The 13824-nt window shown below is 36.3% G+C and overlaps 1 protein-coding gene across 1 annotated transcript in view; it reads right to left on the bottom strand.

Moving 5' to 3' along the window:
* The window catches only part of OMA1 (OMA1 zinc metallopeptidase), an 18574-nt gene extending 5342 nt beyond the window's left edge, over positions 1–13232 (bottom strand). Inside the window, exons 1-7 of the mRNA XM_009699580.1 lie at positions 12724–13232; positions 12064–12292; positions 10815–10988; positions 10614–10721; positions 8875–9003; positions 4348–4422; positions 2308–2457 (exon numbers count right to left, since the gene is read on the bottom strand). Of these exons, the coding sequence (XP_009697882.1) occupies positions 2308–2457; positions 4348–4422; positions 8875–9003; positions 10614–10721; positions 10815–10988; positions 12064–12292; positions 12724–13232 (1374 nt within the window). The remainder of the gene's footprint in view (positions 1–2307; positions 2458–4347; positions 4423–8874; positions 9004–10613; positions 10722–10814; positions 10989–12063; positions 12293–12723) is intronic.
* Between the last annotated feature and the right edge of the window lie 592 nt (positions 13233–13824).

The following is a 13824-nucleotide window of genomic DNA, read 5'->3' as shown; positions in this document are numbered from 1 at the left end:
TTCCTGCTTTAATTTACATTTCCTGAGACTGTTAAGTCACCTCATTGTGACATGCCATTTCATTACCTGAAGAAAAATTCTCACTTTATATGGTCGCACCTTATTGTGAAGCTGCTTAGAAGTCTGTAGAGAAACACCTGTGTGGCCTGACAAGTCCAAAACTTGCCCCTATTTCCTCCAGCTACAGTAGCTGGTCTAACAATAAATATTGTATCGTCCTGAAAACCATTTCAGCTTCAAAACCATCAGCATATGAAACACAACAATGCTCACGATGGATCTGATACTGAGTCTTAAGAAGTACAGTTTCTTCACAGAGACAAAAAGGCCGTTTTCAAAATCTGGTTTCTCCCCCTGGGCACTGAATATCTACTGGTCATTAATATATGGTAAACATACTGTTCTAAAAAGCTTTAAATACATGAACAATGAAACAAAAAGGTGCTGATACTGAACAAAACAAAGCCCTGGGATTCCCTTTAAATACTTGAGCTCCAGCTTCAAGAAGGCAGCTCTCGGATGAAGGGGAGTCAATGCTTCAGACAAGAAGTCTCCAACAACACCTCTACATACTTCCTTTCATGTTTATTCCACTTTTGTAGTATCAACCTCACTTATCTAGTGAAATTCTGTTAAAAACAGGAAGCCTTTGGCCCCTGCTTTCTCACTCTACTCCAAAGAATGTTTAAGGTAAAAGGCAAAAGAAAACATCTCCTCCTCAATTATCTTTTGGAAGAAAATTTCCTAGCCTCCACCGCTCTTGGAAGTGAGAGCGGCTATGAAAAGATGAAAGTTGCTCCACCTGCTAAACTGCAAAGAGATAAGACAAAACTACCAAAAATGACTACCAGTTCTACACAGTCACTCAGTTATTTAACTTACTTGTTCAGTCCTGTGGTAGAACACGAGAAGTAATTTATTTCATTACCACTTTATAAGCCAGTCTGTATGAAAATAAAGGATCCTGAACTCTTTATGTTCAATGTAACTAAAACTGAGGCTCCACAACAAGTATCATTTTCCATTCAGCTGCTCTAATGTGTTAGAAAATCCATGAAAGTAGTCTCACAACCTTTTTCTGCAAAGTACAGAATTTGTGTATATTAAAATATTCAGTCTAGCCAGTCTCTAATCTCCTACCCCTAATGCTGATTTTGATTTATGCCATCATTTAGAGTATTTACTGTGTTTATTCTTATCAAAGGATTTACAAAAATCTTTTTCTTCTCCTTTGAAATCAGCAAACACCTCAACATTTTAGTGCTCCCTCTGCCAATAAATCTTCAACTGTCTTTACAGTTTGGAATTGAGAAAGACTTACAGTGACCGAGAGTTTTAAAAAAAAGGAAAAAAAAAGTAGAGATTACCAGTTGGTTATAAGGAAGGGGATTTGCAAACACATTTTAGCTTGCTGAAAAACAGTGTTGAAGTGCTTTAACATTATATTTTAAAAATACGAGGCAAAAAACAAACCATGTTATTTTTCTGTACTTAAAAACCCCACTATTTAAAGAAATAGTAAACAAACTAAGATTACTAAACTTGGATCAGTTCTCTGTCCCTAACCTACCAGCTTAAGGTAGCATATCAATTAAGAGAATTCCCAAGTAGCCATCCACTTGGCATTCCTCTGAGAGGAAATCTGAAAGAAGGAACAGAGAAAAGACAGCAGACTGATGGGCAATTGCGTGAATTCGCTCAAGTTCCTTGGAGTGGGGTAAAATTTGCTCCCTAATGTGACGGAACAGAGACATGAAGAAAAAAGCAGGCTGCAAAATCTACAGAGACCTATCATAACTAGGGCTATTAAGAAATCTTCTGACATTCTTCTGAGGCACAGTTATTTGAGGTGTATTCAATCCCACGTAAGTGAGAGAGACAGGACAGGATGGAGCATTCTTTATTTGACAGTCTAGGGCTAGCTACCAAAGCAAGAGAAGTCAAGACAGTTTAGGGATCCAACTTAAAAACCGGCTTCCAAAACGGCAAAAAAGAATGGACGAGACCTGTGATACTGCCACATCTATACCAGAAAGGCCATTCAAAAGCAAAAATATTACATTTTGATCAGAAATCAGAACAGAAAAAAAAAATATCCCCAAAATATAAGTGCATTTTACCTGTGTTATCTTAATTTTTCCTCATTTAATAAAACCTTTAAGGTTGAGAGCTTTGTAACAGAAAATTTCTGTAAGGATAAAGAGAAAGATAAGCACGACGCTAAAAGAGTAGATTGTGAATCAATACCAAACTAATTCTGGCAACCTTCCTAAGAGAAAAAGACACACTTCCTTCAACTCTGCTCACCTCTGGGATAAGCCGGTCTAAGTGCTCAGCTCTATTTTCATGAGAAGGGTGTGTGGAGAGCCACTCTGGTAACTTGGGCTGCCCTTGAATGGTTTCTGCTAATTCCATCTGTTGCCAAAATACACTGCTTGCTCTTACATCCACACAAGCCTGAAAACAGAAAGGAAATGTATATACCATTATATTGTTAAAGTAGTACAATACACATTCTAATGAATATTGAGTTACAAAGGACATCTTAAATTTTAAATCTCTAAAGTCTGTTTACATAGATGGCCCTCCTCATACCTGACAGGAAAAGGCTGTTCTAAAATACCTAAATGCAGTAAAAACTTATCCAGATACACATTTGATTTTTTCCCTTTAACATCTATGTAATTCCACCAATTTTAAAAAACTTACACCTGAATTAGACAAATCAGGAGAAAAAGAGATTCACAATTTCTGGCATGTACTTGTTCTTTAAAAAAACCCATCAAACTCAGCTGCTTATTCTAAGTTATATTTGCCAGACACAGTACAGCAGAAGAACAAATTAATCATCTCCACAGACTTAGGCAAATTTACAGGAAGAAGTTTAGAGTCAAAAATATAAAGGGATAATAATTCATACTTAAATATCTCTAAAAATGATCTGCAAAGGCTTGTCTGGAAGTGATTACACTGCCTTTTTCATGGGTGATCTGTGTAATCCACAACAGATTAAAATAGTAATTCTGCAGAATTCCTGTCTCTCTCCATAGAAGTATATATTTAACCATAGAAAGTCATGGAAGATTAACTTTTAAGAATGGCATTTGTATATCACCAACAGACTCCTTTATGTTTGCTTTTAAAAAAAGAACAAGATTTCTTGCATTAATTTTCATTTGTTTAAGAGAAAAAGAGACAAGTACTCAGAAGGCAAGACAATGATTTTTTTTTTTTTCCCAGAAATACAGAAGTGATCCTTCACCCTTTGAATTTATTTCTTAATTATTATTATAAAAATATTATCTGCACAAGCAGAAAAATGCTGAGATACCACTTTGCTTGCTTCTTTCTGGTATGGCCCTGCTGCTTAGGTATTGCAAAGCAGTGAGCACCCAAACAGCAATTACATTTTTTTCATGGATTGTATTATTCTTAGATGACTTTAAACTACAAATGCAGTTTCAATCCCAGAATCAAAGTTAATTTTAAAAACTCTTCCTTGAAGAAATATTAATAATTATTAAGAAAAGGAAATTTTCCTTATGAAATATTAACACTAGATGGTGCTGCTCTCATAGTTACCTGACATTTATCTAGCTCTATTGCACTTAGCTAGAAATGAAGGAGTCGTTTTAGTTTCTTTAACTTAGAATTAAAATCCACAGGGACAAAAAAGTGACTGAAGAAACAAATTAAGAAAAAAACGCTGAGTAGTTTCTGACCAAATTTTTGTCCTACCTTAGCAAAGCCACATTATTTTTATGGCTGTATTTAGACTAAATTTTTAAGTATTAGAACAATATTGATATACTTCATAATTATCAGCAGTCACAGAAAACATAATCACAATATCCAAAAGTTCTTAAATTTTACTGTATTGTTATGAGAACAGATATTACAGACCAGAATACTTTAGGTGCACTATAATATAGTAAAGCATTCCTCAGAACTTCTCACAAGAGAGAGAAACTAAGTGAAACAAAAAAAATCTAAAGAGCAATTTATATATTTACATACAATTAAATATATCCTACTCATGGAAGCTCACTATTTGGCATTCTCTTTATAAATAAGTAGCTCTTTCTTCTAACAGTAATAAATTGCATAGAAAGTATACTGTGCAGTTAACAATGCACAACTTTACATAAAATTTAGCCAGAATGACTTTTTCTTTCTCTACAAAACTGTTTTATTTCCCACTACTTCATTAATCCACCTATCTTCAAAAATTTGTGAACCGTTCCACACACAGTTTACCTCTGTATGAAGTGTGAAACTCCCTCTGATTATAACAGAAACAGAAAAATGTCTAGTAAATTGCTAATAAAACAAACCAGCTGTAGTTACCTTTGCTGCAAACTGAAGTCCCACTTTATCAGCTTCAGCCTCCAACGTTCTGCTGTACGGTCTGTCAAACACGAACTGCAAAGAACCACATCAAAGCTCTAGTTCTTGGGTTTGAAGGTGTACAAAGCTAGAGCATTATAGTTATTTTTCTAATCTTCTCATAAGAAATGGTGTTTAATTATCATGTTCACATTGTATGTGATCAGTATCAGTTTTCTCAATGCAAGCTTTAATTCCATTACATGTAATTCACTGATCCTGCATTCCGTGGAAATTAATTCAAATTATACATATTTTCATGGCCCCTTTCATCAGCCAGTCTCACAGCATTTTACAGCAACTAAGGGGTCAATGCCAACTTTAAACTAGATTTTTTTCACTTCACTCTTACTGGTATTAAGATTTTTGTTCTAGCAACTGTATGTAAAAAACTCCAGCGGTTCCCTGAATCTTTTATGACAACTGTCTTTAAACCTGCTACAATCTCTTTTGTACAGTATCAGCCCACAGTATGGAATGTAGCTATAAACATTTTCATGCAGAAGTCACTCTTGTCAGGATTATCCCCCAAGACAAGTCACAAATTGCCCTTGAAAAATCAAATTAGAAGACATAAATCTGACCAACTCCTCTCCCATTTTTCTAGAGTACGACATTGTATTAACATACACTAAGAGACAGCGGTAGTTTTCTCAAATGGTTATTTAGCCACATATACCAGGATGTTCTGGCATATGTAATTCACATAGATTTGGGCATCTTTTCCATAGTATATCAGGTTATAGTAAATGCAAATCAGGTCTTGTTAAAACAGCCTGCTCCTGCAGAGATAAGGAACAGGTCACAACATTCTGGTTTAAGCATCAATTAGGAAATACCCCTAAAGAATGGGGATGTGCAAGGTTAGTGAAGAGACAAAGGTTTTATCAATTCTTTATCTGGTTATAAAAATGTTCTCCTTACAGGGAGAAAAAAAAAAAAAACAAAAAAAAAAAACAGCACACCACCACCCACACAAAACCACAGCACAAAACCAGTTAGAAACGAAGAGCACCAAAGAAGTGGTCCAATCCGTTGAGTACATAAAGGTATCTGTAGCTTTTTGCCTCTTTCTAAAGTAGTACTGTTAGTTTTTTATTTACTAGGTCAAAAATAAAAGCCAACCAAAGCTGATCCTCTACAGTTTTTTTAAAGCCAAATACCCTGGTTTATAAGTAAGCACAGATGAGGTCACCTTCTAAATTCTCAGTTTCCTTACAGACCTTAAACACTGCAATTACAGATACATTGTAAAAATTCTCTGATGATAGTCATTACTTGAAGTGGAATATATATTTCTATTGCGTTAAAAGGGCTCTGGGTGTACTGGAGTGCATATATTCATATAAGGAGCAGAGATACCCCTGCCTAGTCTGTCATATATTCCTGAAGCAGCATTTCCCAGCTAGCCAGACAAACTATTTGTTTAATTATTAAACACTTCTCAGACAGGGAAATGAAACTGGTAACAGGCAACAGGACTACCCAAAGCGCTAACTGGAACAGAGGCTTACACAAGCAGGCAGTTTTCTGTTTCTTCAGTTACAACCACTTGCAGCTTTTTTCTCTGGGAGGTTTATAACAATTTTAAATAAGAAGAGGCAGCATCTGTCTCAAAAAAGATTTGCAGAAGTTTAAGAACTAGGAAATTGATGGTCTGAATGCATGCATCTTAACAGATCATCTAGAAAGAGATCTGGGACAGCAAGAAGATGGTAATAAAAAGATCAGCCTTTAAACTCTTACACCTTAAATAGTTTTATTTGCATTTACAGTCAAGCACTAGGGTATTATTTACCTGTATGTCTGTCCCAATAGTGCCCAAAAAAATGTGGCTGTGTTTTTAAAAATAAACACAACACTAATGCAATCTCTAGTTCAGGACCTACCCGTGCTGCAGACTGCAGAAGCAGGGATGGCATCTGAAGAAACTATCACCCTTGCTGTTACTTCCTTCACTTTTCCTTTATGTATCTGCTACTGGCCAGACACAGACAAGATACAAGCCTAAAGATACTCTGATGTGATTCCATATAGCAATTCTTATGTTAGATATAGCTTCTGACCAAGTGAGGTTCTGGATTTCTTATATTTGTTATATTCTGATCTTTATCAAAATTTTGTTAACATGTAAGATACTTAAACATATCCTCTGTAATTTTTGAGAATTCTCTGTGTTTCTTCTTCAGATCTAAAATTAAAACTGCAAGATAACCTGAATCTCTTGAGAGAGCTTGGGCTCTCTTTCACAGTGTGCTTCTAGCCAATAAAGTCTCAGCAGTAGTCACGTAAAAGGGTCTTGAGGCATCTCACATACAACACTACTCATCTGCTACTGAAAAATGATTTTTTTAAAAAATAATCTTTTCTCAATGTGTTGGAATGAAAAATTAGATCTTCAAACTCTGATCTAAAATCCTTGTCAGAAATTGGACATAATAAAGTCAACGAATTTGATTTTTCAAATCAATTACCAGAGCTGACTGTGTATGTTAAAGAAAAGGAAGTTCCAGGTAAGCTGACTACCCAAAATCACCAGTTTCCAGATGAAATACAAATGTGATGGTGTGAGGTGGACAAGAAAGGGAATATGAAGTACTGTATTTGTACATACTAGCATGCAGGACATGAGTAAAATTCAGAGTCATGCTTTGTGCTGATCCAAGAATAATTCCTGGGCTTTAGTTCCCATACAAAATAACTGCTGCTGTAAAAACAAAGCCAACACGTTTCAGTTCAGAAATACAGGACTAAAGAACAACGACGAATGAATCACATAAGAGAACTTAACAATTTAAGGTAAGCAAACCCATTAGTTTTGGAAAAAAAAGCAGAACTGGAGCCAACATGCCAAAAGGCCTACAAAGAGTCACTGGAAAGTACTTATATTCAATAACAAAACAAAACAAAAAAAAGTCAGTAGGTAAAAAAGTTAAGCCTCTGAGGACATAAAAGAAGAACAAATACTGAAACAGAAGCAAGTACTGCAATGTGGCTTAAAGAACCCTTTTATAGAGTGGGATGCTAAAACTTTAAAAAGTAAAAAGTAAAACACAGTTATGGAAGAAGAGGAGAACAAACAGTCTGAGAAAATGTGCAGAAAGATTCATTTTCACATAAGCACAATAGGCAAACGTTAAATGGAGGAAACAGACTCCTGGGTGACTAACAAAACCAAAATTTTCTATTCAGCATCTTTTGTATATGGGATGAAAGCTTTACGAGTATTAAGCACTTATTTATTCTGCATTACATATGGATATGTTTAATGTTACCGAAGATAAGTTTGGTCAGAGTTTTAAATCAGGACATCACTGTACAATATCCCATAGATGACAGATCTTTCCTATAGCACACTAGGACTGTGAGCTAAAACTCATATTCCATTTGCAACCTAAAGCACAACTCCAATCCACGATGCCAAAATACCAGTTGCAGTTAGTCTAGAAGAGGAGAAAAGATGCTGACGGGGAGTTAAATCTTGCTGTCTAAATTATGAGCAGTCTCAGGATTGATTCACACTTTGTTTTTTCCAAATTCAGCTCTTCAAAATGCTGGCTACCATTCACCAATGTATTGGTTTCTTAGCTACTTGTACAACTATCCAAGCTCTTTAGAGATAATTTATGTTCAGAATCCACACATCTACCCATTAGCATAAGAACTACCAAAACAGATTGGTTATGTTTAATTTCATATTTTAGAGGAACCAGGGGAAATCTCGGGAAAAGCATCAAGAGAAGTGAAAAAAACCAAAGAGCTCGTCCACTTAAATTCAGATTCAAGCTTTCTGATATAAGCAAAATTTCCTTTAAAAAAGCCCCACTTTTTAAAAATAAATGGATCAGCAACCGTCCAGAGGCAGAGAGAAAATTAGAATGCTGAAGAACACTGGCACCACAAAGCCTCTGAATTTTACTTTACTGGAATATATGCTGTCTGAAAAGATTACTTCAGTAAGTTTTATTACACCATGGTTTATACTTTAAAAGAGTGGTTAGCTTCTCAATTTTCTTATCTTGGAAACCATTCTTACCACTAACACTGTATTTAAAGAATTCCATACATTTTATTTGGTTTGGAAACAATTCAACAACTACTCAAAATAAAAACATGGCATTTTAACATATACAACTTTAAAGGGTGAGCTATCTTTCAAAAAGACAATCACCTAACTTAATTGGCAAGCAGGTACTCGGAGCCTGTCCAGCTAAATCCAGTCATTTAAGGATATCTAAAGTTCCTCAAGATGACAAATGAAAATATATATCAACTAAAGCAGATGCAGATTTATAAAAACATATTTCATTCAAAAATATACCCAAAATATTAATTTTGCTTATAATATTTCTCCTCCTGCCTTTTTCCCCAAACATTAATCTCCCCAAAGAGATTAAACAAATCAATCACAAGACAAAACAATCTCCCCAAGATTAAAAATGTTTTTCCATGGAACTCAGGAAGGATAATACAAAATGTCAGTCTTACCTCCTGCAACTTGCTCTGAATCCACTGGCCAACAACTGCCAAACTATCACGAGGACAGATGGCCCAAATCATAGTGAGAAAGATGAGTGATAGAAAATCCAAGAAGTGAACCAGGCTGGCTTTCTCTGCCTGCAAACAGAAATAGTCCCATTTTCATTCCTTACTGTCTGACATTTCTTTAGAACATAACAGAATTTGGAAACATTTTCAAAAATCATTGATTTTTTTTTTTTCTATGCAGCCACGGAAACAGGGCAAGCACAAGCTCCCCAGCTTCCACAAAAAACCCTGTTGGATACAAGGTACTTTCAGTCTAGAATCTACACCAACTGCATAAATACAGCTGGAACAAATACATTTTGGCTGTCTCCCAATTCGAGAGATTCAAAGCTTGAGATAAGATGAGGGCAGCATGCAGTCAGAGTTCTTCAGTAAAAAAGCCATGAAACACCTCAGTTGGAACAACAACAACAAAAAAATCTATTAGAAGACTGTTCTTGACATTGATTTCAGAAGAGATAGACATCACTTAGACAGGAACACTAATGGGCCAAGGGGACACTAAGCATAACACATTTATCTTTTTATTTTCTGTTCCATTCCTTTAATTTCACAAACTGAGAGAGCCTGAAGAAAGAAACTGAAATTCTTCTGTTTTTCAGAGCTCTATTTGACATGCAACAAATTGATCTGAACACTTACAAGCCAGATCATGTAATACTTTTCTCTATGCCAGTTGGGTGATACACGTTCCATATAAACAAGGTAAGTTCTTTTTATTATTAGAAATATTTTTTTTAGGAGTTTAACAAGTTAGTTGGCTCAGCTGAGCCCAAGAAACTATGATGTGAACTGTTGCTCATCCAAAATCACACAAGATGCAATAACGCAAATCTCCTGTGTTTCTACTGCCTTTCAAATGTACTTATCCATTTCCAGATTAGCTTTGCAATTTTAGCAGGATCTTTATGTTTATAAGCTTCTCAAACTGATGGATGGATAGGTAATGAATACAATTTTTTTTAAATTACATGCACAGAAATAAATCAATTTGGAGGTAAAGCAGCACTCTCTAGCAAATCACCTCAATCTCAAACAATATGAACCATATTTCTATACCATCCTCTTTTTTCATAGTTATACCTACAAAGCACAACAAAATTATTACATCCATTCTGCTCAAATAGCAAAGAACTACCAATTTCAACACATCCACGTCAGGATATGTAAAAATTAAGTCTGTGAAAGCAATCATCTGTAAAGGAAGAATCAAGCTCCAGGCATTCTAGAATTTGGCATTCTAAAACTGTGTGCTACTATAATAAAAATATCATGTATTTTAGAAAAATTTATTAAAGTATATCCACTTCTGTAGATATTAAGAAGAGTAGGAGTAAAAACTGAGTTGCTGAGTGCCTCTAGTTCCTTATGTCTGTGCTATAGGAGGAGAGGCATCTGCAGACCAAGTTCTAAATGACTGTTAATAGTGAGCCATAATCCATCTGTACAGCTATGAAAGAAACACTGGCAGACTTTGTGCTAACACTGACTACTACAGGACTTCTGACAGTTATTAAGTACTACATGAGTAATAAGGATATACCGTAGCAGCATACTCTCATTTCAAACTCAATTTTTCATTAGAGTCACACTGAAACTTTGGTTGGTAGTGGTAGGAAAAATCTTAAAGTAATTAGAATTAATTTAAGAATTCTAGACAACTTTCTTTAAATACTTACTGCGTGTTCCAGCACAGCATGAGCTATTTCATGTCCCAAAATGAAAGACAGCTGATGAATATCAGAAACTGCATTTAGCAAACCAGTGAAAACAAACACTTGACCATTCTGTAAACAAAAAGAGTGAAAATTAAGTGGAAGACACATAAATAAAATGCTGTTTCAGTATTACTAATATTTTTTGTATTGGGTTCAACTTACTGGAAGCACAAAAGCATTTACACCTGGTTCATCTACAACATGGATTACCCACTTGAGCGCTGAGACCTGTGGGATGTCCTTATTGCTTTCAGATAAATGACCAACAACTCTCTCCACAACCTGATAGCGTGCATCTGTCTCAGGTAACATTTTACCTTTGAATTCCTCCATCCACTGAAAAAAAAAAAAATCCATTGATTGCCATGCAGAACAAATACACAGTAAATGACTAACAGGTAAGCTAGTTTAGTGGCTACATACAACTTATTAAAACTTAGACTACATTTTCCTTTCATATAGTCAAAGCCAGAATATTAGAGTTCAGGCTTTCAGATCCATAAGTTAAGGATTAATAAATTTAAAGGGAGTAAATTGAGTGCAGATCAAAAATAAGGTAGCACAAACTTGGTCCTACAGCTTCCCATATCTGGCATTTCCCTAATACAGAGTTAAGTTTGGCATCACAATTTGGCAAACATTTCTATACCTTCTGAATTTCCATCTAAATTTATAATTTTTCCATTATCTGTGTATTTCTTTTGTAATTTGTCAGGTGGACAAATTTATAAAACACATGTAATTTGAATATACCCTTGTATTTTTTCTGTTCTTATCTCACATTCTCTGTCAGACAGGAATACAGTGACATTGGTATATGGATTATCAAGATTCACTGGCTTTAGAACAGAAAGTCACAGAACTCAAAGTTACAGAAATTACTGCAATGGATACTTTGAAAGAAAGTAATTAAAGAAAAATGAGCTGATCCAACAAAGGAAAAAAAAAGTAGAATTGAATGCAGGTGGAGAGTATTACCTTACAAAGTGACAGCTTAGAAGAGGAGACCTTCAACAAGTGCCAAAGAATTCTCACATCGGCACAGGAAAATGAGACAGATCTCGGCATATACCTATTAGCTATGCTTTTACTGCTTCTACCAGATTTCTGTATTTCTGGTTATATTACAATAATACAGTTAGAAATGTTTGCTATATACATGTAATGTGTTCTTCAACTATCATGTGTCCCTGAGTGGTTTCCTGATAGAAAGGGACCTCTTAAAAAGGAGGGGGACAAGGGGAGCGGGTAACTGATGGGGGTACTCTGCAAGATTCTGAGCATGAAGTTCAAAACTTATCAAGGACACCACAAGGTCTGTTTGCCCATCTCATTAATTGGACTATCTCATTGCTAAGAAAAAAAGCATTAACAGTTTTAGAGTATTTTGAATTTTTCTTCAAAATCTTACCATATCATATTCCACCTGTGACAGTTCCCTAAAATGCTCTTTTCCAAACATTAGCAGTCGAGCACGCCCAGTGACGGGTGTCTCCTCCAAGTGCGTAAAATAAAACACGACAAATAAAACTCCTAAGCTACTGACACTCAAGAGTATCTTCCATTTATTTTTTCTTGCACTTTCTTTAAGAAGTTCCCGTTTATTAGGAGGAAGTGCCTTCCACCAATTTCTTATGCTCCTGTAAGATACAAACAGTTTTAACTTAGGACATAGTTAAAAAGGCATGTGTTAGTGTCTGCCCTTGCTGTATTCTCTATTACGGTCTCATCTCATGTAAAACCTTATAGGTTATACTGTAATTGGCTTCTACTCCACTCCATTTCTTCCTTCCCATAGGAGAAGAAGGAATGCCCCATAAGTCTCCCAGCTCATCTCGCTCTACCACATGTAAATGAGAATGAGAAGAGCAAGAGATACACCTAACACCTCTGATAACAGAAACAACTTCTTGTTGAGCAAACCGTCAGTCTAGGCCCCAGTCCTACAAACTTTTGCACAGATACAAAAATGAAAACACTACAAATACACCTACCATTCTCCACAAACTCATGCATGCATCTTTGCACAATGGGGTCTTACACTGTGAGAGGAAGTAGGACAGTATTTTACCTGCCAAGAATGATAGCAAATAATTTCTGAGCTGGCTTAACAATAATCCAGAAAAGAGGAACTGGTGCAGCCTGAAACGATGGTGATGTGTGAAAAGACCTGATGATCTGAATGTTCCAAGCAGAAAAATGACATGGGAGCTGCTCTGCAGAACTGATCTGGAGGGATCTGATCTTCTCCCCCAACGGCCGAGAAGACTGGAAGCAAAACCTTCCCAAACTGTGGTATGCGTTCTTGTATACTTCTGTATTTGGGACATTCAAAAGACACCTCAGTCCTTTACCAATGAAGTTTCTATAGGAGTTAGGGCTTCCAGTCAAAAACCAGTTTCTAGTATTTCCACTCAAATCCAGGCTTTGGCATCTACCTTGTGTAGAACTGACTTGAGTTCGGCAGTATCCTGCGTAAGACCTATAGAGATTATTGCACTTCCCCTGCTTGGTCAAAGAAGCCAAATGAAAGAAAATACAGTTCCTGCCTGGCAACTTCAGACCACAGATGATATTCATAACTTCTTTGGTTGGTTACCCTGAAACAAAGAAAAAAATAGCAAAGAGGTATTAAGAAAACCACCCAAACACAAAACTTTACTTCATTTCATCTGAACAGACATCATGTATTTTTTTGCCAACAGTTGCATTGCACAAAAGAAGTCAGTTACAACTGCATCCTGTTGCAGTTTTAAGGTACCAATCTGCTTTCAACTGTGAAAAAGTCAATGTCTTACATCACTGAGAATAATACAAAACGGTTTTTTTCTTTCACTTTTATTACCACCCTGCAGGTGCCCCTTGTGGAAGAGAGGTGTGCATCATCACCTTTCTGTGCTCCTTGCCACAGGTGCCATTCACACATACTGAGGAAAACCAGGATCTCTTTGAGCATTTCGCTAATACTTTGCTCTCAAACGCTGGGTGCCTATCTGCTGCACCCGGCCTAGAAACAAAACGACTCAGCACAGCGAAACCAAGCGCCTCCCTTAGTCACGGGGCATGGAAATGGAAATGCCTTCCCGCCGGGCAGGCCCCGGCACCCGGCGGCCACCCCCGGCCCACGGGGTTCATTTTCACCCGCTGGCTTTAACGGAGGCCTCCGCTTCCC

Source organism: Cariama cristata, unplaced genomic scaffold (assembly GCF_000690535.1).
Source record: "Cariama cristata isolate BGI_N322 unplaced genomic scaffold, ASM69053v1 scaffold17304, whole genome shotgun sequence".
Lineage (NCBI taxonomy): Eukaryota > Metazoa > Chordata > Aves > Cariamiformes > Cariamidae > Cariama > Cariama cristata.
Note: the sequence above shows the minus strand (reverse complement) of the source record. Positions and strands in the feature narration are given on the sequence as shown.